At 45.5% G+C, this 25,717-nt stretch overlaps 1 protein-coding gene across 3 annotated transcripts in view; it reads left to right on the forward strand.

Moving 5' to 3' along the window:
- Positions 1-2,908: 2,908 nt before the first annotated feature.
- Positions 2,909-25,717, forward strand: part of LOC106562741 (uncharacterized) — a 52,752-nt gene continuing 29,943 nt past the window's right edge. For 2 of the 3 annotated variants that reach the window (XM_045708486.2, XM_045708487.2), the window contains exons 1-16: positions 2,909-3,099; positions 5,266-5,328; positions 6,261-6,431; positions 7,591-7,734; positions 7,898-8,011; positions 11,231-11,401; positions 13,258-13,446; positions 14,449-14,571; positions 14,935-15,048; positions 15,873-16,170; positions 16,361-16,476; positions 16,791-16,908; positions 17,584-17,675; positions 20,099-20,249; positions 24,535-24,650; positions 25,053-25,188. In XM_045708486.2, the coding sequence (XP_045564442.2) occupies positions 5,284-5,328; positions 6,261-6,431; positions 7,591-7,734; positions 7,898-8,011; positions 11,231-11,401; positions 13,258-13,446; positions 14,449-14,571; positions 14,935-15,048; positions 15,873-16,170; positions 16,361-16,476; positions 16,791-16,908; positions 17,584-17,675; positions 20,099-20,249; positions 24,535-24,650; positions 25,053-25,188 (2,098 nt within the window). In that variant the 5' untranslated portion in view covers positions 2,909-3,099; positions 5,266-5,283. The remainder of the gene's footprint in view (positions 3,100-5,265; positions 5,329-6,260; positions 6,432-7,590; positions 7,735-7,897; positions 8,012-11,230; positions 11,402-13,257; positions 13,447-14,448; positions 14,572-14,934; positions 15,049-15,872; positions 16,171-16,360; positions 16,477-16,790; positions 16,909-17,583; positions 17,676-20,098; positions 20,250-24,534; positions 24,651-25,052; positions 25,189-25,717) is intronic. The other variant, XM_045708489.2, reaches the window with a different exon arrangement.

Here is a 25,717-nt window from a genome sequence, read left to right on the forward strand (position 1 = left end):
GACCTCAATCCCATAGAAAATTTGTGGGCAGAACTGAAAAAGTGTGAGTGCGAGCCAGGAGGCCTACAAACCTGACTCAGTTACACCAACTCTGTCAGGATAAGGTTTTTAGCTGAAGAGTCTTAAGAGCTGAAGGCCTAAGGCCTCAGTGAGGAATAGGCATGGGTCATTTTCAGATTGAAACCTACTCTCTGTTTCGGACCATTTTTGTCCCGTTCCGTGACTGGTGATCAGGACCCTGGCCTACCAATTACCACTGGCCAGCCACTCAGTCTCAAAGACCAAGAGATGAACAAGGGAAGCAACTGAGGCTTACTATGTAAGAAGAGGTTTAGAGCTTTGACAATGTGTGAGCTACCGATCTCATATAAGGTAACTTTTGAAACATTTCACAGGGTATCCACTTTTATCCAGCTTCGTATGAGTGTCTTTGTCTTCAGTACAGTCTCTGTGTGTGTGTGTGTGTGTGTGTGTGTGTGTGTGTGTGTGTGTAATTGTTATTTTGTGTTTAGGAGCAACCTTGTTTGTATATCCTGAAAATGTTTCACATGCAATATCCTTAATGTCTATAATACTGTATATCTGTAGTAGTAAATTAATAAAATGCCTTGAAAAAAATAAACATTCTTCGATATTGCTATGAAGTTCAAGGTTTAATGGCAAGTGAGATTCTGGCCACATTCAGTGTACACAAACAGCAGCATCTTCCAGTTACATGATTGGCTCTTATTCCTGGGTTAAAAGTATAAACTAAGCAACAAATATTTAAGGTAAGAAAAGTAAGAATGCTGTCCTAAGCTTTTTCAAGTTTAAAGACAGGCATTACACTGATGGCCATTACACAGGTTCAAATGTCTGACCAAAGCTGACCAACAAGGAAGAGAAGGGCAAATCAGCCAATCAAGAGCTTGGGACTGTAAGGTTCTATCTGCATTTTTGTCTAAATGTAGTTATTGACATAGGTTTGTTCTGTTCAATGTTCTCTCCCTATATAGTACTCTAAATACTCCAATTCATGTTGTTAAATTCAAAAGAATATGATTTAAAAAAAATCACTGACACCATTCAAACCAATGAGGGTTCAGAATATTAAAGCCGATTATCTCAGAATCCTTTTTTTGCAGTTAAAACCTCATAGTCACAAGCTCTTGTAATGATACACATTTACTTTTAAAAGTCAAATATAAAACATGATCACAATTATCAAAAATATAATGTAATTATAACAAATATATATCAGCTACAAAAATATAAACAATGGAGACATAGGTCTTTGTTTTTTGTGTGTGGTTATAAGAGACATTCCACGATAACGGAATTATGCTGTGACTCCAATTTTTACCCTTTAAAATGTATGCCAAACAAAAAACAATGATTTCAAAGTTGAACAAAACATACAACTATGCACAATGACTACTTTGACCAATTTATACAGTAAATAATAATCATATATTTAGTGGAAGAATTGCAGATGCTAAATTTTGTTGCAGAATTACAGTAAAATCTCCCTGTTTTATTATGTTACCAAACGTTGTATCTGCACAGTTCTTCCTGTTAATGTGTTTTTGTAAAATGTTCCATGTAAATTGTTAAAATTAGTCATTGTGCATAGAGTTCTATGGTTTGTTAAAAGGATACTTTGGGATTTTGTCAATGAAGATCTTTGTCTACTTCCCCAGAGTCAGATGCCATTTTTATGTCTCTACCACAGGAGGTTGGTGGCATCTTAGTTGGGGAGGACGGGCTCTTGGTAATGGCTGGAGTGGAATGGTATTAAATCCATCAAACATGGTTTCCGTGTGTTTGATGCCATTCCATTTGCTCCATTTCGGCCATTATTATGAGCCGTCCTCCCCTCAGCAGCCTCCACTGGTCTCTACATCCAGTATGAAGGAAGTTAGAGGTGGTTTCACGAGCCATCGCTAACTAGCGTTAGTGCAATGACTGGAAGTCAGTGGTATTTACTAGCTTGCCATAGACTTCCAGTCATTGCTCTAACGCTAGTTAGCAATTGCGCTAATGCTAGTTAGCAACTTACTTCAAACTGCATGCAGAGACAAATGGTATCCACGAGTTCATCTGACTCTGGGTAAGTAAAGTGCTTCATTGCCAAAATCCTGAAGTACCCCTTTAAACTTTGAAATCAATTGGTTTTGTTCAGTATGCATTTTAAAGAAGAAAAAAATTGCAGTCTCAATGTAGGATGATTGTAGACTCCATCAATTTGGAAGTAAATTCTTGAAAATCATAACATTTTAATTTGTTAAAATTACTGAAGATCTACAGACTTCAGGGTTGATTTATTTCCTTCAACTTGAATTGTCAGATTTTACATGGCATAAAAAAAACATTAAAAGTTGTACCCTAGAAACCTAGATAGGCTCCCGAGTGGCGCAGCGGTCTGAGGTACTGCATTTCAGTGCTAGAGGCGTCACAACAGACAGCCTGGTTCGAATCCATGCTGTATCACAGCCGGCCGTGATTGGGATCCCTTAGGGAGGCGCACAATTGGCTCAGCGTCGTCCGGGTTTGGCCGTTGTAGGCCGTCATTGTAAATAAGAATTTGTTCTTAACTGACTTGCCTAATTAAATACAAAGTAAAAAACACCTGGGATGGGCAACTGGCGGCACCCATGCGACCCCCTTTAGAAGGCCCTTGGATCAACCCCCCCCCCCCAAAAAAACAGAATACAGTTTTGTAGTGAATTTCAAACAAAATAAAACAAATAACAGAACAGTCTCAACAGCCAACAGTCTCCCCCATCATCAAAGTTGCCCATCCCTGGGCTACAATAATGACTCGCTGTATATATGAAGGGATACACATACTGTACTTATAAAGATGATTTACCTCGTCCTCCCTGATACATTCGTGGGCACGCGGACTTCGGGCAAGCGCACGCAGTAGGAGCGTCGTTGCCTGCCTTCACAGCGCGTGCGTGCCTTCGCTGTTTTTATTCACCTGACCAACATGGCTGCTGATGATTGAAGGATACCTCGGATCTCTTGTGATTTCTTAACTTGAGCAATAAACATGCGCTTTTTGACGATTTCATTATAGAATATGTGAATGAACATCTTTATGAAGCGATAAATTGGGTAAGCGTTTGGGTTTTGCTATCTGACCAGTGCAAGCAGCTGTTAATGCTAGCTAACGTTAGTGTTAGCAAAATTGTCAGCTGCCGACTGGCTTATAAGGCTCCTAGCTGACATTCATTATATTATAATACTCATTAAGTAGCCTTTAGTTACATAGTGGAGGCAACGTTATAGAACAGGTTTTGCATGCTGATACATTTGGCATGCCAAGTCGAGCTGGCTAACGTAGCTAGCTAAAATGTAAATGGTCATGTTACAGTAACCTTAGTTAGCTAGGTACTTGGGGGGGGCAACGTTAGTTAGCTCCTGTATCACAGGCTGAGTCGCGCTGGATAAGAGCGTCTGCTAAATGACACATGTAAATGTAGTTACCAAGTGTAAGCCCAATGAACAGAACAAGTACCTCCATTCCAGCTAGTTTACAATGGTTTGCGGACATGTACAAACACGTGAACGGTCAACCGGCTTTCTTTCAAAGCCATTATTAAACCATTACTAACGTTACCATGCTACTAAGGATGCAAAACCAGCAGCAAAAAAAGATGACTATATATACAATGGCGCAGTCAGCGAGTAGCTAATAATGTCGATAACGTTCAGCGGTGCCTGCGGCTGATAATGTAATAAACCTCGTAGGGCCAACCCTGCATTTTCTACTGTAGATTAACGCTCTGTTACGGGCCAGTGAAACCGAGGAATTAGATTTGGGCAGCTGGGCACAGAGGGAGCGGCAGGACTTGCTGTGGTACAGTATGCATGAGTGAACTGGTTTGGCCTGATTTTCTCCTGGCTGTATGTCATGTGACATGTGCGTCAAACAGCTAAGTGGTTTTGGCTGCCAGCATCTCAAGGCACTCCGTTAAATGACTGGCTTCCAGCCCTTGTTGTGCAATATAACAACAACTCACCTTAACTGTCTAGATTGCAGAATAATAAACAACACACTGCTCATTGTCATTAGTAGCAGCCAGAATTGAGTGATTCCTCACTCCTCTCCACTAACATGACCTCAAATCAAATTGTATTTGTCACATGTGCCGAATACAACAGGTGTAGACCTTACAGTGAAATATTTACTTACGAGCCCCTAATCAACAATGCATTAAAAAAAATATATGAATAACAACAAGAAATAAAAGTAACAAGTAATTAAAAGAACAATAGCGAGACTATATACCGGGGGGTACCGGTACAGAGTCAATGTGCGGGGGCACCGGTTACAGACCTGGGCCTGTATTGACAACGAGTCTCAGAGTGCTGATCTTGGATCAGTTTAGTCTTTTCAGTCATAATGAGTAAGGTTATATGGACGGGGGGGTCCTTGATCAGCACTCCTACTCTGAAATGCTTGATCCCTGGCATGTAACAAGCTGTTCATGGAATAGGCTAGTCTGTGAGTGGGAACCAATGTAGCCTCACTGTGGTGCACTCGAAGGTGCAGTAGCCCAACAAATGGGTGTATTCATTAGTCGGATTCTGTTGAAAAACGTCTGTTGCAAGAGGGGGTGAATACCGTAGGCCTATGTCTTATCTTAGTCTTGCGTTATGATATAGATAGACATCATTTCACAAACATAGGGTATTTGACACCCTAGTGTAGTTGTGCAAATTAAAAAGCAAACGGATTTGCTGTCACAAGAACAAAACAAGTAAAAACAATTTTTTAGAGTTTGCTTTAAAACATGTAAAAATCTACTATATGTAAGCTTGCATGCTTGTTTTCACTCATACATTCCACACTACTCACAATACCTAGGCTAGTATTGGGTCCTAGAGCCTGAGGAACCTCTTGGGGGACATTCCAACATTTCTGTGGACCGAGATATGTTTGGTGTTCCCAAATTAATTATGTGGCACAGGCCTTGAAAAAGCCCCAGGATCTGAAACTGACATTGCTATGTTGTTGTTGAAAACAGCCCTCAAGACAGCTCAGTGACTCAACTTCTGATGCAAGACCTTCAGAGCTTCACTGAAGCTTGAATTTGATAGGCCGCTTAAGTTTTAGCCTAGCCGCAGCAGTGCTTCCAGCTCAGATGAGGTTTAGTCATTGTTATCCCAAATTTCATTGAATGTCCTGTGTTAGTTGTCATGGTTATGTGTAGGGTAGCCTATTTGTTAAATGCTTTGGTTGTGGATTAAATGTCCCTGTTGTTTATTTGACCCCAGGAAGTAGCACTCTAAACCATGCTGAAGTGGTTTTCCAATGAAGATGGTGCTCCTGGCCAGGGAGTAAGTATCAAACCAACATGTCTGTTTGTGAAGGAATGCACCTGTGCTATGCATGTCTGTGTGTACGCATGTGTGTGCAATGTCGTGTGTGTTCTTTCAAAGCCATCAGCCCATAACCCCATAGATGGGGGAGGGGATTAGAGAGAGTGCTGAGCACACAGCTTTTGACTGTGAGGATCAGAACTCGTACTTCCTGTAGTGAAGCCACAACTACCCCACCTCCGCCCCAATTCTCGACAATCAACCCCTAACAACAACCCCACAGACTTTTCCTTTCAGTCCCTAGCCTAGCCCATTCTCCTTGTTCTTATCCCTTAGCTGTTTGTATAATACGTTTATTGGAGTGGGGCTATGTTATTAGCTGAAACCTGTCCAGTCCTCACACATCTAGAATCCCTCCAAACATTACCATAGTGATGACATGGAGCTGTCCCCCTGTGTATACCCCATCTCTTTCTCATACATACTGTGCCCTCCTCTCTCCCAGCGAAGGCTAGCTTTCTGTTTTTACTAACATATTGTCTCTCTCTCTCCTTGTCTGTCTCTCGTGTCTCTCTCCTCGTCGCTCTCTCTCCTCGTCGCTCTCTCTCCTCGTCGCGGTCTCTCCTCGTCTCTCTCTCCTCGTCTCTCTCTCCTCGTCTCTCTCCTCGTCTCTCTCTCTGCTTGTCTCTCCTCGTCGCTCTCTCTCTCCTCGTCTCCTCACCTCTCTCTCGCCTTGTCTCTCTGACTTTCTCTTGTCTCTCTCTCTCTCTCCTTGTCTCGCTCTCTCCTTCTCTCTCTCTCTCTCCTTTTCTCTCTCTCTCCTTGTCTCTCTTCTCGTCTCTCTCTCTCTCTCTCTCTCTCTCTCTCTCCTCGTCTGTCTATCTCCCCCTCCTGGCTCTGTACCATATCTCCCTCCCCCATCCTACCCTTGGTCCCCGGTCTCTCTCCAGGCGCTCGGCTCCCCCCAGGGTGGTGCTGGTGCTGGAGGAGGAGAAGGAGGCCAGGCAGCCCTGGTGGAGTTGGCGGAGCGGCTGGCCCAGACAGAGCAGCTGGTGTCCCAGCTGAAGGAGCTGATCCGGGAGAAGGATGGCTCGCTGCGCACCAAGGACGAGCAGCTCAAGGTACGTCCTGGGTGCTACAGTTTGATGATGCCCCTAGACACTCTCCCGAATGCCTAACCCTAACCATTAGGAGGTGAATATTTTTAAACTGACCGTGGATCAGTTCTTACCAACTGCAACATTGTGGCAGTTCAAGGCCCTCCTAAAGCCACAGGGATTGGTGACGGACAAAGCAGAGGCATTTATCAGAAAGCGCAATGCAAACACGGCCACGGCAGAGTGAGGCCCATATGTTGTCAGTTTGTTTTTAATTCAAGCCAATAGAATCACTCATCCTGTTTCAATGGCAGGGAGTGGTTTAGTTACTTCTGTCTATTCATTTACAAGTCAAAGTCCACTTGTGCGGCACAAAGTGCTGACACCATATCTGCATCCCAAATGTCACCCTATTCCCGATATAGTTCACTACCGGGTACTGGTCAAAAGATATGCACTATCTAGGAATTAGATGGGTCCTGGTCAAAAGTAGTACACTATATAGGGATTCGGTGGGCCCTGGTCAAAAGTAGTGCACTATATAGGGATTAGATGGGCCCTGGTCAAAAGTAGTGCACTATATAGGGATTAGATGGGCCCTGGTCAAAAGTAGTGCACTGCATAGGGAATAGAGTGCAATTTGGGACACAGCCCATGTCTACAAGAGGGCTGCTGAGGAATTTACAACCAATTTATTTTGTCCAATAGAAACACTGTGGTCTCTACTGATACTACAGCCATAGATGGCAGACCATAGCTTATCACTGTCTACCTGAGAGGCTCCATAGATAGACTATATAGTAAAACAGGATTGGAGTCCACAGAGAATAGTATCGGCTATTATCGCTAACTTACAGTCCAACCAAGGTGCATGAATGAAGAAACAGACTGGCTAAATGTGAGAGGTATTCATGCAGTCTGAGATCACAGCACAGTGCATCACATAAAAAAAACACAACTCATAAACGCAGTGTCCATATGGCCTTTTTAAGGCATAGTTAGCCCAAATTAGCTTTTTACAGTTATGCTTATTAAGACTTGATGCCGTAGACATGACAACTCCAAAGAGTAGGATACCCCTCCAAATCGGAGCAAGAAATGTAGTGAATGTGTGACACCCTTAGTTTTAACTAAAGGTACCATGTCTCTCTCTCTCTCTATAAACCCCTTCTTTTCTACACAGGCAGAGAAAGAGGCGTGCGAGGCCAAGCTGTCCAAGATGCGTCTCCAGAACAAAGCCAAGGTCACCTCCCTCAGCGCCCAGCTGGAGGAGCTGAAGAAAGGAGGTGGAGCTGGGGGCCAGGGGACTCCCACCCACAGTAAGAAGGTAACACGCTCACACACATACATGCACATATGTTTGCACGTGCGTACGCATACAGACGGACACATCCATCCACCCACCCAAGTTCAGTGAGCAATAGCAACAGGAAAGCACAGTAACCCTTCTGACCTTTGACCCTGTTTTTCCCTGCGTGTGACCCCTGTAGGGAGGTGCAGAGGGAAGCGAGCAGGCCAGCCGTGGGAAGATCCTCCTCCTTAGGAAGAAGGTGGAGGAGCTAGAGCATCAGCTGTCACAGAGAGATGAGGAACTGGAAGTCAAGGTACTACCTATATCCTTTTTAGATTTGAATTTTGAAGCAGCAAAATGTGAAGGAAGTTCAAAGGGGTGTAAACTTTCTTTAGGCATTGTACATGCATTCATACTAGCTTTATAATGCCTTATGAAACTTGTTTTGGTTTAGGGAATGTTCACATTCACAGTTTAAAGCTTAGTTGCTATATACAGTGCATTTGGAAAGTATTCAGACCCCTAGACTTTTTCCACATTTTGTTATGTTACAGCCTTATTCTGAAATGGATTCCATATTTTTTCCCCCCTCATCAATCTACACACAATACCCCATAATGACAAAGCAAAAACAGGTTTTTAGAAATTTTTGCACATTTATACAACATAAAAATTAAAATATCGCAATTAGATAAGTATTCAGACCCTTTACTCAGTACTTTGTTGAAGCACCTTTGGCAGCGATTAAAGTCTTTTTGGGTATGACGTTACAAGCTTGGCACACCTGTTTTTGGGGAGTTTCTCCCATTCTTCTCTGCAGATCCTCTCAAGCTCTGTCAGGTTAGATGGGAAGCGTCGCTGCACAGCTATTTCCAGGTCTCTCCAGAGATGTTCGATTGGGTTCAAGTCCGGGTTCTGACTGGGCCACTCAAGGACATTGAGAGACTTGTCCCGAAGCCACTCCTGCGTTGCCTTGGCTGTGTGCTTAGGGTCATTGTTCTGTTGGAGGTGAACCTTCGCTGCAGTCTGAGGTCCTGAGCGCTCTGGAGCAGGTTTTCATCAAGGATCTCTCTGTACTTTTCTCCGATCAGCTTTCCCTCGATGCTGACTAGTCTCCCAGTCCCTGCCGCTGAAAAACATCCTCACAGTATGATGCTGTCACCACCATGCTTCACCGGCCAAATAGTTCAATCTTGGTTTCATCAGACCAGAGAATCTTTTTTAGTCCTTTAGATGCCTTTTGGCAAAATTCTAGCTGTCTCTCATGTGCCTTTTACTGAAGTGGCTTCCGTCTGGCCACTCTACCATTCAGGCCTGATTGGTGGAGTGCTGCAGAGATGGTTGTCCTTCTGGAAGGTTCTCCCATCTCCACAGAGGAACTCTGGAGCTCTGTCAGAGTGACCATCGGGTTCTTGGTCACCTCCCTGACCAAGGCCCTTGTCCCCCGATTGCTCAGTTTGGCCGGGCGGCCAGCTCTAGGAAGAGTCTTGGTGGTTCCAAACTTCTTCCATTTTTAAGAATGATGGAGGCCACTGTGTTCTTCGGGACATTCAATGTTGCAGAAATGTTTTGGTACCCTTCCCCACATCTGTGCCTCTACACAATTCTGTTTCGGAGCTCTACAGACAATTCCTTCGACCTCATGGCTTGGTTTTTGCTCTGACATGCACTGTCAACTGTGGGACCTTATATAGACAGGAGTGTGCCTTTCTAAATCATGCCCAATCAATTGAATTTACCACAGGTGGACTCCAATCAAGTTGTAGAAACATCTCAAGGATGAACAATGGAAACAGGATGCACCTGAGCTTAATTTCGAGTCTCATAGCAAAGGGTCTGAATACTTATGTAAATAAGGTATTTCAGTTTTTTAGAATAAGGCTGTAACGTAACAACATTTGGAAAAAAGGAAGGGGTCTGAATACTTTCCAAATGCAGTGTACATAACTTCAGTACACAAATAAATGAATACTGTGTTACTAAGCTAAGGCCATAACAATGTTGTTAGTGTTCCAGTGGACTTTAGTGTGTCACTAAAACATTCCACAGTAAAAATGCTTTAATACTCAGTGTATGTGTAGTATAGAACATGGCTTTCGTCAATCCAGTGTGATTGTGAACTAACCTTTTCAAACAACCCTTTATTTTTAGCCTACATACCGGTAGTAACAAGAGAATGTCACCACTCCAAATAGAAACATTGTTCCTGAGCAGAAAGCCCAGGTCCATGTTTCCCTAGCCAGCGGACAGATAAGGGAAGCCAATATCCTCCTGCAAGGATGTGAGGAATGAGTTGGCGTAGTGTTATTATCTCCTGCAAGGTGCCCTCAGGCCACAGCTAATATGGGTCCTGTTCATTAGGCACCAAGTGCAAGAAAACGAACTGAAACAGAGAAGTACTGCCTGGACTTGTTTTCTGTTGCAAACTGTTTTGCTACGTCATGCCCTAATGAATGTGACCGAGGTGTTTGCCTCCATCCTCTTATCTACAAAGTAATTTCTCCTACTAGGCCTATTCAGAATGTCTCACAGTGCTCAGCTCTCATTTCCTTAACTATGGGAATGTTCATATCCCATGGCTATGTTTTAATACAGTGTGGCCTTGTCAGTGAGATATGAGGGGTTGTGTCCTACAGTTTACAAAAATGTATTTTAGTGTCACTCCACAATGATACAAAATATAGATTTTTCAAACCACATTGTGGACCACTCAGTTTTGAGACACTAAAAACAATCCTAGTCAAACATGGTAGAGGCATCATCTATAATGCATTACATCATCTATACACATGTATGCATAAACAGAAAACGACGTACAGTAGACAAAAGGACAGTTGGTCCCTTATAAAGACATGTCTCCTTTGGAGGATAAGGTGGCATGCTTTATTAATAGTATTACCTGATAACATTACCTGATAATATTACCTGATAACCAACTAGACCTAGGTCGATCCGTCTTAGGTCGATCCGTCTTAGGTCGATCCGTCTTAGGTCGATCCGTCTTAGGTCGATCCGTCTTAGGTCGATCCGTCCCAGGTCGATCCGTCCCAGGTCGATCCGTCCCAGGTCGATCCGTCCCAGGTCGATCCGTCCCCAGGTCGACTCCGTCCCAGGTCGATCAGTCCCAGGTCGATCCGTCCCAGGTCGATCCGTCCCAGGTTGCTTTGTCCATCAAGTGTGTTTGTATAGTGTGTCTGTCTTTTCATACTTAGTTGTATCTGATCCAGTATCTTCAAGGTGTTTGGAAAATTCTCAAAATTGTGTGTGAATGAGTATATCTTTTTTGTGTTTGAGTGTTGTTGTGTGTTGTGTGTGTGTGTGTGTGTGTGTGTGTGTGTGTGTGTGTGTGTGTGTGTGTGTTTGTGTGTGAATGAGAATATATTTTTTGGGTGTGTGTGTGTGTGTGTGTGTGTGTGTGTGTGTGTGTGAGTGAATGAGAATATTTTTTGTGTTTTGAGTGTTGTTGTGTCTACTGTGTGTGTGTGTGCGCCGATGTGCATCTGACCCGTGCCCACGTCTTTCCCTCTACCAGTCACGAGAGCTGGAGGACCAGAGGCAGCGTGGGGTGGACATGGACGCCATGCTGGTGGAGCGAAACAGGAAGCTGTCAGAGAAGGAGGCCTACATAGTCCACCTGCAGATGGGCATGGCCACCGGAGAGCAGACGGCCACGCCTACAGCCCAACCCGACACGGAGCACAGGGTAAATACAAATTCCAGAAGCTTTATTGTCCTTGAAATATACATCACATGGACAAATTGGCACGACCGAACAATGATGCTTCTGCTATTGGGACACTACGGATTTCAGAGAGAAGTTGGGGGTACCAGTAACAGTATCACCAGCCCTGGTCCTGGACATACACGGGGTGTGCAGCTTTTTGTTCCAGACCAGCACAGTCATATTATCCATGACCTCATGCACACAATCTAATACGAGGTTTCCCACCACACAATCTAATACGAGGCTTCCCACCACACAATCTAATACGAGGTTTCCCACCACTCAGTCTAATACGAGGTTTCCCACCATACAATCTAATACGAGGTTTCCCACCACACAATCTAATACGAGGTTTCCCACCACTCAGTCTAATACGAGGTTTCCCACCACACAATCTAATACGAGGTTTCCCACCACACAATCTAATACGAGGTTTCCCACCACTCAGTCTAATACGAGGTTTCCCACCACTCAGTCTAATACGAGGTTTCCCACCACTCAGTCTAATACGAGGTTTCCCACCACTCAGTCTAATACGAGGTTTCCCACCACTCAGTCTAATACGAGGTTTCCCATTCCCACCACTCAGTCTAATACGAGGTTTCCCACCACTCAGTCTAATACGAGGTTTCCCACCACACAATCTAATACGAGGTTTCCCACCACTCAGTCTAATACGAGGTTTCCCACCACTCAGTCTAATACGAGGTTTCCCACCACTCAGTCTAATACGAGGTTTCCCACCACTCAGTCTAATACGAGGTTTCCCACCACACAATCTAATACGAGGTTTCCCACCACACAATCTAATACGAGGTTTCCCACCACACAATCTAATACGAGGTTTCCCACCACTCAGTCTAATACGAGGTTTCCCACCACACAATCTAATACGAGGTTTCCCACCACACAATCTAATACGAGGTTTCCCACCACTCAGTCTAATACGAGGTTTCCCACCACACAATCTAATACGAGGTTTCCCACCACACAATCTAATACGAGGTTTCCCACCACTCAGTCTAATACGAGGTTTCCCACCACTCAGTCTAATACGAGGTTTCCCACCACTCAGTCTAATATGAGGTTTCCCACCACTCAGTCTAATATGAGGTTTCCCACCACTCAGTCTAATACGAGGTTTCCCACCACACAATCTAATACGAGGTTTCCCACCACACAATCTAATACGAGGTTTCCCACCACACAATCTAATACGAGGTTTTCCACCACACAATCTAATACGAGGTTTCCCACCACTCAGTCTAATACGAGGTTTCCCACCACACAATCTAATACGAGGTTTCCCACCACACAATCTAATACGAGGTTTCCCACCACTCAGTCTAATACGAGGTTTCCCACCACTCAGTCTAATACGAGGTTTCCCACCACTCAGTCTAATACGAGGTTTCCCACCACACAATCTAATACGAGGTTTCCCACCACACAATCTAATACGAGGTTTCCCACCACTCAGTCTAATACGAGGTTTCCCACTACACAATCTAATACGAGGTTTCCCACCACTCAGTCTAATACGAGGTTTCCCACCACACAGTCTAATACGAGGTTTCCCACCACTCAGTCTAATAAGAGGTTTCCCACCACTCAGTCTAATACGAGGTTTCCCACCACACAATCTAATACGAGGTTTCCCACCACACAATCTAATACGAGGTTTCCCACCACTCAATCTAATACGAGGTTTCCCACCACACAATCTAATACGAGGTTTCCCACCACACAATCTAATACGAGGTTTCCCACCACTCAATCTAATACGAGGTTTCCCACCACTCAGTCTAATACGAGGTTTTTGGGTGGTTTTCCAGGCGTTGCCGGAGGAGAGCGGAGCGGGCTCCCTGGCAGAGCTGCAGCTGCTGGTCCTAAGTCTGACCAGGAAGGTGGGCGAGGGTGATGAACGTTACAGCCTGCTGCAGGAGCAGACTGAGAGCCTCAAGGAGCTCCTAGTCACAGAGAAGGCTGCCTTCGAGGACAAGGAGAACATGTACAAGCAAAACGTAGGTTATGGTGAAAAATCACAGATTTAGCAGATGTGATTTTTTTTAACGTGATTTATCAGCAAATCTGCTTATGACTTTAGATTTGTTTTATATAAGAGGTATGTACTATTTTTTAATCATCACATTATTTATCGTCACATTTATTAATGACAGATAAACATTAAAACAAAAACAAAAAATCCAGTTACAACTCAGCTCCTCCCCCCGTCCCTGTAAAATCTTTTATTGGCCATGCTGTGTCATGGCCAATAACATCACTGTTCACCTCATCAGCTGAAGAAATCACAAGCGCTCTATTTCCCTGTCAGACCAGCCTTGACCAGTCGTGTATTACATTTACATTTACATTTTAGTCATTTAGCAGACGCTCTTATCCAGAGCGACTTACAGTAGTGAATCCATACATTTCATTTTATTTTTTTTGTACTGGCCCCCCGTGGGAATCAAACCCACAACCCTGGCGTTGCACACACCATGCTGGCGTTGCAAACACCATGCTCTACCAACTGAGCCACAGGGAAGGCGTATTCAAGCTTCCCTGTCAGACCAGCCGTGTATTCAAGCTTCCCTGTCAGACCAGCCGTGACCAGCCGTGTATTCAAGCTTCCCTGTCAGACTAGCCGTGACCAGCCGTGTATTCAAGCTTCCCTGTCAGACCAGCCGTGACCAGCCGTGTATTCAAGCTTCCCTGTCAGACCAGCCGTGACCAGCCGTGTATTCAAGCTTCCCTGTCAGACCAGCCGTGACCAGCCGTGTATTCAAGCTTCCCTGTCAGACCAGCCGTGACCAGCCGTGTATTCAAGCTTCCCTGTCAGACCAGCCGTGACCAGCCGTGTATTCAAGCTTCCCTGTCAGACCAGCCGTGACCAGCCGTGTATTCAAGCTTCCCTGTCAGACCAGCCGTGACCAGCCGTGTATTCAAGCTTCCCTGTCAGACCAGCCGTGACCAGCCGTGTATTCAAGCTTCACAAATGTCTTCTGAATGAACTGTCGTTTCAGATCCAGACGTTTAAAGACATCATTCTGCAGAAAGACAACAAGCTAACGGAGGTCAACCAGATGCATGAACAGGAGCTCTTCAAGTTGGCCGCCAAGTCTGACGCCAGCGCTGATCTGGAACAGGTAAACTAGACTAGAGGATTTACCGCTGTTACTTTTGTTTTACCATTAAAATGACCAGTAAAATCGACTATGAACCCACTTTAAATGGTCCTTATTCCGTGAAGTTACTCTATTCATTCTGAACTCTGTAACCCGGCTGCATGCTAGCTGTAGATACACTATAGATTATTCTATCTTAAGTCATTGGAAGGAACGTTCTGTTTCCAAACAGTTATACATCCAGAAAATTGTACCAAAAGTTAAAATTTCCAGTTACAACATGCAATGTGCTAGTGTGACCACAAGACCAAGTTGTGATGTACAGTATCACTGCTGTACACCGTGGGTAGTGTAGTTGCTGACATGGCTGTCTGTCCTCCCCAGCTCTTGAAGGCTCTGAAACAGAAACTACATGAGAAGGAGGTGGTGCTGCAGGGTAAAAACCAGGTGATTGATGTCCTCCAGGGGGAGGTGGACTCCAGAGACCAGCAGATCAAGGTGAGAGGTTATTTAAATAGGTCAAACTTTATTTAAGGTGAACTATCCCTTTAAGGGGTCCTCTTTGTGTCTCAGGTAGAGCATGGCGCTTGCACCGCCTGGATCAGGGGGTTTGTTTCCCGCTGGGGCCACCCATATGAAGAATGTATGCACACGACTGTACGTCGCTTTGAATAAAAACTTCTGCTAAATGGCATATATTATGATATATTATAAGGAACCACATGGGTGTTAACAGCTATACCCATTGGAAGGGTGGGCCAAAACAATATGGGCTACGTTCCAATTTTCTTCTTTTCTCCCAAAGTGTGTGTCCACTTCCAAACCTTCCTGCATTCATTTAACAATGACGAGAACTCTCTCTAGACTACTCTTAAATCAATCCAATGCTTTTAGATCCCTTAAAGGGAGTGTGCAAGTGCACACTACTAGGAAAAGGGTGGAGAATCAAGGATACAGTCTTGGTGATGGCTACTACTATAATGAATAATAATAATAATTTGGTGGGTGCTTATATTTGTCCTATTTCATACATGTACAAGTGTGTATTAATACGCCTGTGCGAATTCTAAATGTCTTTTTGTGTATCCCATCTCTCCGGACACCCTCGGAGAGTGGCGTGACGGCCAGGGTCTGCCACTATCAACGGTGACCCTGGAGTAATTAACTTCAGATGAGGGAGACCAATCCCCTTATGATGTCATCTCACTCGCGACAACCCTAGCCTAGAACAGTGATCACCAATTTTTCCTCCTTTCCTCATCCATCCATCCCTCTCTCTCCCCTCCTCCTGCTCTTCCCTCATCCCTCCTTTTCTCTCCCAGGACCTGGTGGAGCGGGCGCGGCGGCTGCAGCTGGAGCGCGAGAGCCTCGGGTCCAAGATGGAGGCTGAGAAGCACGTGATGCGGGCTCAGCTGCGTGACCTCTTGGAGAAGCATCAGGGCGAGCTGCGCCGTGCCACCGAGTGCCACGAGGCCCAGCTGGCTGAGCGGGAGCAGGCACTTCGCGGGCAGCTACAGGAGGAGCTGGGAAGGACCCCTGTCTCCGAGCTTCAGACCCAGACGCAAGCAGGGAGCAGCAGGGATTCTCCAGCCATGGCCCAGAGGATGAACGAGCTGGAAGGTAGGAAGTCTGTACAGATGTGGACAGATGCACACACATTCTACAGACCATAGGATGCCTTTTAATGTTGATGGGCTTCCTGGGATGTTAAGCTCTTCTTCAGGCATTGTGAAGATCTCATGATCTGCTTTTCTCCTGTCACTCTCCTTTCTCTCTCTGTCTCCCCCCCCTTCTTTCTCGTCTCTCGCAGCACAAGCCAAGCTGAAATTTGAGGAGGCAAGTAAATCGGAAGCCAAGTTCCTAAAGATGAAAGCCTGGTCAAAGTCTCGTATTCGACAGCTGGAGGACGAGCTGAGGAAAAGCCAGGTAAGAGATTCAGTTATATCTAGCAAACTAACTGTAACATTTTAATTAGGCGGGATGAGTAAATTTATAGCGTGATGATCAATGTTGTAACTTTTCTGTAACAATGGTCTGAGAAGAGGGCAATAATTTTAGCAGAGTTTAATTCAGAGCTCCCATCTATTTAGACTTCTGTGATTAGTATGCTCAGAGGGCACGTGTCTTTGGGAGAGGGAAAAGGTTGTCCTGAATGTATGTCGTACACGTTTAGTCTCATTCAAGAACCAGACATGTTGCGTTGAGCTTTCCTTGACCTGTGAGCTTTGACCCTCCTCCAGTCTGGCAGAGTGGTCCCTGACGTGACGTCCCTGCGTAGCCGCATCACGGATCTGGAGGAGGAGCGGGAGGAGACGCTGTGGAAGCTGGAGCAGTACGACGAGATCAAGGCCAAGAACGGTGAGGAGATTCTTCAACTATCATCAATCACCTGACTACACTTATCTGGACCATGGTGTAATGAACTTAACGTGCTAGCTAGTTTTGTAAGTGTTATCTTATTGTGGACTTCTCCTTGGTGTTATCATTTATAACTCTTTAAAAAACTGTGTTAATTGGGTATTTAGCAAACACCCCACCCCCTCTTTTGTCTAGCGTTTTTGGAGAATTTAGCAATGCTAGAAAAAAAAGCATTTCTTTAAATTCAAAGTGAACTATCTCTTTAACAAAAGGGTTTTCTACTGCAGATGTTCTCTAGATGTTCTCTGTACTGAAACTAATCTCTGTGTAGTCTGGTGATGATTTACAAGAGGTTTGAAGACCATCTAAATGAGCAACGGCTCCCCATGTTTACAAGTGATCTGTTTCCGCCTTGTACATCTGTATGTTATTTTGGTCGCTTGTTCTGTTTGATCTTTGTCAATGTACCTTAAGCGTGTTATTCAGAATCTGTTTACATTGTGTTCTGTCTCTAACATGTCCTCCTGTAGATGTGCTGGAGGTGGTTAACATGTCCTCTGTCCTCCTGTAGATGTGCTGGAGGTGGTTAACATGTCCTCTGTCCTCCTGTAGATGTGCTGGAGGGGGTTAACATGTCCTCTGTCCTCATGTAGATGTTAACATGTCCTCCTGTAGATGTACTGGAGGCCAAGCTGGTGGTGTACGAGGAGCAGCAGAGGAAGATGGCCTCCGACCTGGAGCAGGTCACCAAGAGAGCCGCCTCTCAGGTCAGAGTTCAAACCCCACCAGACGGTACCCCCAACATGCACTGCAACGAGGAAGTACCACCTACATCCCGGCATGCAGTGCGGTAGTGGTGTCTAGTCATGATTCTTGAGAATCAATGTTGGGGAAAACGGTGAGGGGTAGATGGATTCATCTATGGATGCATACCTTGACTGTCACTCAAGGTTTCCGTTAACCAGTAATAGCCGGCTTTTGCCCCCCCAACTGGTATTGAAGCGCGCTTTACATTCGCCAATCAAGTGCATAGGTAGGCAGGCTTCAGCATGTCCCACACCACTTTGCAATGAGCTGGAAGCAGTATGCATTTTGAAAACGTACACTTAATTGTTTGAAACCTGAATGTTTTACTTCATATTATGAGGCATGTCTTACCTTGCATCAAAGTAGCCTAGCCAAAAGTATTTTATAAAGACTTCCATAGGCTTATGCCATTGAAACCATCAGCCTGTTTCTCTCATGTTCTATTGGTTTTCAAATCAACTTTCTTTCATTGACCAGTAGCCAAACTTCAACCCTAGTCATATTAGCAACCCATGCTAGTTGTTGCATTATTAGATCTCCCCTGCTAAATGTTTTATCTCTGTCTCATGAACCTGCTTTCATGTGCGGTCCGCTAATGGCATTATGGAACAAACATTCGCGTGTAGCCTACTGCCTTGTGCGCATTGCTGCACTTATAATGTGAAGAAATAATAGTTTATCAACATTTCAAGCAAAACGTTCTGATCTGTTGCATCAGCCTTATTGCTTTTTAATGCAACTGGTTGTGTGAATGGTTGTATACAACTTACTGGTTGTGTGAATGGTTGTATACAACTTACTGGTTGTGTGAATGGTTGTATACAACCTACTGGTTGTGTGAATGGTTGTATACAACCTACTGGTTGTATGAATGGTTGTGTACAACCTACTGGTTGTGTGAATGGTTGTGTACAACCTACTGGTTGTGTGAATGGTTGTGTACAACCTACTGGTTGTGTGAATGGTTGTGTACAACCTACTGGTTGTGTGAATGGTTGTGTACAACCTACTGGTTGTGTGAATGGTTGTATACAACCTACTGGTTGTGTGAATGGTTGTATACAACCTACTGGTTGTATGAATGGTTGTGTACAACCTACTGGTTGTGTGAATGGTTGTGTACAACCTACTGGTTGTGTGAATGGTTGTGTACAACCTACTGGTTGTATGAATGGTTGTGTACAACCTACTGGTTGTATGAATGGTTGTGTACAACCTACTGGTTGTGTGAATGGTTGTATACAACCTACTGGTTGTGTGAATGGTTGTGTACAACCTACTGGTTGTGTGAATGGTTGTGTACAACCTACTGGTTGTATGAATGGTTGTGTACAACCTACTGGTTGTATGAATGGTTGTGTACAACCTACTGGTTGTATGAATGGTTGTGTACAACCTACTGGTTGTATGAATGGTTGTGTACAACCTACTGGTTGTATGAATGGTTGTGTACAACCTACTGGTTGTATGAATGGTTGTGTACAACCTACTGGTTGTATGAATGGTTGTGTACAACCTACTGGTTGTATGAATGGTTGTGTACAACCTACTGGTTGTATGAATGGTTGTGTACAACCTACTGGTTGTATGAATGGTTGTGTACAACCTACTGGTTGTATGAATGGTTGTGTACAACCTACTGGTTGTATGAATGGTTGTGTACAACCTACTGGTTGTATGAATGGTTGTGTACAACCTACTGGTTGTATGAATGGTTGTATACAACCTACTGGTTGTATGAATTTGGGATCTATCGTCCCACAACTGTACCAGAGTCTGTTTGGAATAGCCTATTTCTTTCTTGCACAGAACGAGAAGCTGAACAATAGAATAGGTCAACTTTTCTACTATGGAGGATAGTAGATTGTCATAGGCTAGTGATGTTGCTGTTGGTTACTCCTTGTTGACTGAGGAACAGTAAATGTGGACAGTTATTCTAACATCTTCAAAGTGCTCATCAGAATTCAGTAAGAAGGAGGATTCACAACGTTGCATCCTCCTGTTGCATGTTCTGTTCAGATGAATTACCATCATCTAAATGGGATTTCTCAGCACCTTGGGTGGATGACGTAATCAGGTTACACACCCATCTGGTAAATGCAAATGCTGCCGGTCAAATGTCCGGCGCCTCATTTTCCCAACGGAAACCCTGCTGGCACTGTACACCAAACACATCTGACACATCTATCCTATTGACGACTTCACTTCTCTGATGGAAAGCCACTTGTCCTCAGATGAAATCAAACACCACATTCTCCCATGTTGAGTAATCTCTGGATGAGAATAAATGAACGCCCCCTGTGCCTTATCTCTGGACCCAATACTTCCTCCACCCCAAACCAATATGCTGCTTCGCATGTCTTTCTGATCCTATACACACTAGGCCAGCGAGTCAGGTAGCGCCGACGACGCCCAGAGCCAGGTGCTGGACTGGCAGGAGATGGTGTCGGAGGCGGTGACGGCCAGGGACCGTGCCCGTGAGGAGAAGGCCACCATGGCCCTGCGCATGAGCCACATGGAGGAGGAGAGAGAGGGTAAGGGCCCCGCCACCGCTGGGGGGTGATCCACACACACAGGGCACACTGGCACTACCACGGGGCTGACACACTGTGACACAACACACCACAGATATTAAACCTCACCTCAGACCGAAATGCAAAAGTCGTATCCCCGCGCCGCCACCCGCCCCCCGCGCCGCACAGCTCCCTCGCTCCAGACCGACAGCGTCCGCTCACTCCCGGCGGGGGGGGTGGGGGACTGAGAAGTTCGGCAATATCTTCTGTTGTTGTTTGAGAGCCCCCTCACTGTCCAACTGAGCATGTTTATTTTTTCTTTCATTTTTTCCCTCCAACCCATCCGTCCCCGGCGAGCTTTTCATTCTGGCTCTGCGCCCCCCCAACCCCTACCCCATGTCCTCCCCCCTCCTCCTCCGCTCCCTGCTCCTGGGATGGGGGCAGCCAACAAGAACCTGTTTCCCATCAGTTTTGTGCATGCAGGCCCATACCCCTCAGCAAAAGCCTGCCCCCACTGTACTGTCCTCAGTTTCCCAGGATCCTTTTCACCTCCTCCGGGGTAAACTGGAGGCAGTACAGTGGAGGCCTGTGCTTTTTATTAGTCCCTCCTCCATGTAGTGTTTCTTTCTTTCAGTATCTCCCTCTCTTTTTAAGTTTCCTTTCCTCCCACTTTCCCCTCCCTCTCTCCTTCCTTCCGTCTCTCCTTCCCCCAACTTTCCCTGCCACCTTCGGATTCCGTTATGACTTCACAATGACGCTGTCCTTGAACTGATTTACAAAACATATTAACACAACAAAATGACAAGGCTTCAATGGTGGTGGGAAGGCTAACGCTAACACTGGAATGAGGACTAACTGAGGGCGGAGCTTATATGGAAAAAATAAATTAACCAATGATCTTTATAAAAAAGAATTAAACCAATGATCTTCTTTATGAAAAAGAAATAAACCAATGATCTTCTTTATAAAAAATAATTAAACCAATGATCTTCTTTATAAAAAAGAAATAATCCAATGATCTTCTTTATAAAAAAGAAATAAACCAATGATCTTGTTTATAAAGAAGAAATAAACCAATGATCTTGTTTATAAAGAAGAAATAAACCAATGATCTTGTTTATAAAGAAGAAATAAACCAATCAAAAGAGCCTTAGAGGACTCTCCTCTAATAGAATTATGAAATATCCTTATTGTTTAATTTTAGAAGAATGAGGCTATATCTAAACCACTAATAACACTAAAGTGAAAATTCTAGGCTACAGTCGTGATGTCATTGTGAGCATATTTACTTGACAGATGATGTGGACTGGAATTATATATTATACTGACATAATAGCTTGAGGGAGTTTTAGGTGTTCTAACACACACGTGTGCACACTCATACACGGCAAGTGGTGCTGTTTTTCAACGCTTTCGTCCTCTCCAATCATCTATCCATCTTTACTAACGCTTGCTAACCTCATTGCTGTCATTTGCCTGTGTAACGCTGCCACCCTTGCTGCTTTTAGTTGCTGAAGTAGCTAACTGTTGCAATATCTGATTGGTGCATTCCTACTCAAACTTGGTTTCTGGAGCTCATCTTAACATCTAAATAACAACTGGCTGTCAATGAAATATTGTCATGTCCATTCAATGATTGCTCATCACTTAATAAATTATATGGAATCAATTCCATATCAGTTCAGTCCGTTCAAGGAGATTCCTTGAATTCAAGAATCTAAAGTGTCCTCATTGAAAATAAATGACAATTTTTTTTATTCGCTTGGCTACATTGATCACTTTGCACTACCACATCTGCAATCCTTACCCAGTGAAACCCTTCTCTCTGTCACTTTGCTTTTAGCTAGTCCTCCCCCACCCCTCCCCCATCTACCTGATATCACAAAACAGATGGGAATGAGTTTTGTGCAAATTGTTGGCCCTGATTGATCAATTTGACATAAATGTGATTGCTGCCCCCTCCCCTTCCCCTTGATGGTCCAATCACTGACTAGTGACCACTGATAATTAAAAATGTAGTGACCACTGATCACGGTCCAATCACAATGTGGGCAGCTTTCAATCGGAATGGCTGTGACCTCCCTGCTTTCCAGTATGCCAAATCACCATTGAAAATGTTGTTGCAGTACAGTCTCCTTGAGCCGTAAAGACAACCACTGCCCCGGCCCGCCCCCCTTCCATCCTCCTCCTGTTTGGTTGCAGCCTGTCTCCCTCCCTATTAGCTGTGCATGGCTTTGACCAGAAACTCTGCTTTTAGGAAAGTCTACAGAGCCACACGATCATCACCCACCACACACACACACACACACACACGTATGTAATGAACACACGCTCACAGGAGTCTGGAGTGCTCTAGCTCTCTTTCTCTCTCTGGAGTGAGTCTGCACGTTTCCTTGTGTGCAATGCTGCTGTTGTGTGTTCATCCATTGGGTGAGCGTGCTCTTTTGCAGTCTTTCCCTCTTGTCTTTCACCCTCTCTCACTCTTCTCTCCCTATCCATTCTCTGTCTCACTCCCTCCTTTCCCTGTATCATTTGTCTTTCTTAAACCATCCTCTATCTCTCCATCTCGCTCTCTCCATCTCGCTCTCTCCATCTCGCTCTCTCCATCTCGCTCTCTCCATCTCGCTCTCTCCATCTCGCTCTCTCCATCTCGCTCTCTCCATCTCGCTCTCTCCATCTCGCTCTCTCCATCTCGCTCTCTCCATCTCTCTCTCTCCATCTCGCTCTCTCCATCTCTCTCTCTCCATCTCGCTCTCTCCATCTCGCTCTCTCCATCTCGCTCTCTCCATCTCGCTCTCTCCATCTCGCTCTCTCCATCTCTCTCTCTCCATCTCGCTCTCTCCATCTCTCTCTCTCCATCTCGCTCTCTCCATCTCTCTCTCTCCATCTCGCTCTCTCCATCTCGCTCTCTCCATCTCTCTCTCTCCATCTCGCTCTCTCCATCTCGCTCTCTCCATCTCGCTCTCTTCATCTCGCTCTCTCCATCTCGCTCTCTCCATCTCGCTCTCTCCATCTCGCTCTCTCCATCTCTCTCTCTCCATCTCGCTCTCTCCATCTCTCTCTCTCCATCTCGCTCTCTCCATCTCTCTCTCTCCATCTCGCTCTCTCCATCTCTCTACCTCCATCTCTCTCTCTCCATCTCGCTCTCTCCATCTCTCTACCTCCATCTCTCTACCTCCATCTCGCTCTCTCCATCTCGCTCTCTCCATCTCGCTCTCTCCATCTCGCTCTCTCCATCTCGCTCTCTTCATCTCGCTCTCTCCATCTCGCTCTCTCCATCTCGCTCTCTCCATCTCTCTACCTCCATCTCTCTCTCTCCATCTCGCTCTCTCCATCTCGCTCTCTCCATCTCGCTCTCTCCATCTCTCTACCTCCATCTCGCTCTCTCCATCTCGCTCTCTCCATCTCGCTCTCTCCATCTCGCTCTCTCCATCTCGCTCTCTCCATCTCGCTCTCTCCATCTCTCTCTCTCCATCTCGCTCTCTCCATCTCGCTCTCTCCATCTCGCTCTCTCCATCTCTCTACCTCCATCTCTCTCTCTCCATCTCGCTCTCTCCATCTCGCTCTCTCCATCTCTCTACCTCCATCTCGCTCTCTCCATCTCGCTCTCTCCATCTCGCTCTCTCCATCTCGCTCTCTCCATCTCGCTCTCTCCATCTCGCTCTCTCCATCTCGCTCTCTCCATCTCGCTCTCTCCATCTCGCTCTCTCCATCTCTCTACCTCCATCTCGCTCTCTCCATCTCGCTCTCTCCATCTCGCTCTCTCCATCTCGCTCTCTCCATCTCGCTCTCTCCATCTCGCTCTCTCCATCTCGCTCTCTCCATCTCTCTCTCTCCATCTCTCTCTCTCCATCTCTCTCTCTCCATCTCGCTCTCTCCATCTCTCTCTCTCCATCTCTCTCTCTCCATCTCGCTCTCTCCATCTCGCTCTCTCCATCTCGCTCTCTCCATCTCGCTCTCTCCATCTCGCTCTCTCCATCTCGCTCTCTCCATCTCGCTCTCTCCATCTCGCTCTCTCCATCTCGCTCTCTCCATCTCGCTCTCTTCATCTCGCTCTCTCCATCTCTCTCTCTCCATCTCTCTCTCTCCATCTCGCTCTCTCCATCTCGCTCTCTCCATCTCTCTCTCTCCATCTCGCTCTCTCCATCTCGCTCTCTCCATCTCTCTACCTCCATCTCTCTACCCCCCTCCTGTAATGGGGTTCAACTCTGTAACCCCAAAACACCCTCCTCATCGCTCCCTCCCCTTCCCTGTGGCACAAAACTGATTGAGGATGACTGGTTCTTTCCCGGCTGCTCCGATCCAGCGCTGGCCAGCCGGCAGCAGGAGTTGGAGGAGGAGCTGGTGCAGGCCCGGGGTCTCACAGGGCCACATAGGAGCGGCAAGAAAATGGGAGGCACCGCCCACCAACACAGCCTGCAGGTACGGAGTAAAAGGGAGAGGGGGAGAATGAATGATGGAGGGGAGGTGGCAAGATGGGTGAGTGATTTGGTAAAGGGGGGGGTGAGTTCAGAGCTGGGAAGGAATAAGGCAGCAATAATAATAAATTGGTGTGTGCTAATATTTGTCCTATTTCTAGTACAAGTGTATTAATACACGTGTGAATTTCTGCATATCCCAACTCTCCCTGAGACACCCTCAGAGTGTGGTCACATGGTCACGGCCAGCAAGGATGCCTGTAGATGATCAGTATAACAAGGGAGATTAAATGTTACTGTAGTTCTGTCTGACGTTAGATTTGTACGCTATCCTCTGTAACATCCCAGACAAAATGTACTTCAGTCACTAGACTAAAATGAGTATTGTCACCCCACCCCCACGCAGGAGGACTTTGAGTTTGATGGCAAGCAGGCGTTCCACCAGGACCCACACAGTGGCGTATCTGAGAGCACCACCCCGATGGAGGAGGAGGGGGAGAACATGGGAGGTTGGTGGCCTGAGTACACTTCCCCCAACACAGGTGTGAGACCCACTAGACAGTTTACGCTAGCATGCACGTTGTCGCTTTTTGTGTATTTGTCACCCACCCACCACCATTTTGGGAGCTTGAGATGTTTTAGTCATTTGGGTTGTTTTGTCATTTTGTCAACGTAGGCCTAACACTCCGCCGTTTTTGGGGTTTTACATGTGGGTGTTTTTTCTCCCTCCAGTCAAACACATTCAACCCCAGAGTTGACTCATCTGTGGGGTTTTGTGTCATCTCATCACAAGTTGAGGTGGTTATTATTTGAACATGTGCATGCTGGTTGAACTGGCTTGTATTTGGCTCGCAACGATGTTAGTCCATGTCGAATGCATTGAACTCTTGTCAGTTCATATGAATTTAGGTGGAGAGTTTCCCCTGTCTGTGGTAAGTGTTTGGCTTTTATGCTGTTTTGCATGCCCTGTCTGTTCTTCTTTTTCCTCTCATCTCTCCTTGTGTTTGACACATTCACTGTGTTGAAAGGTTCATGGTTTTTAATGGGACAAAAATATATAAATAAATGTAC

Source organism: Salmo salar, chromosome 26 (assembly GCF_965601325.2).
Source record: "Salmo salar chromosome 26, fSalSal1, whole genome shotgun sequence".
NCBI lineage: Eukaryota > Metazoa > Chordata > Actinopteri > Salmoniformes > Salmonidae > Salmo > Salmo salar.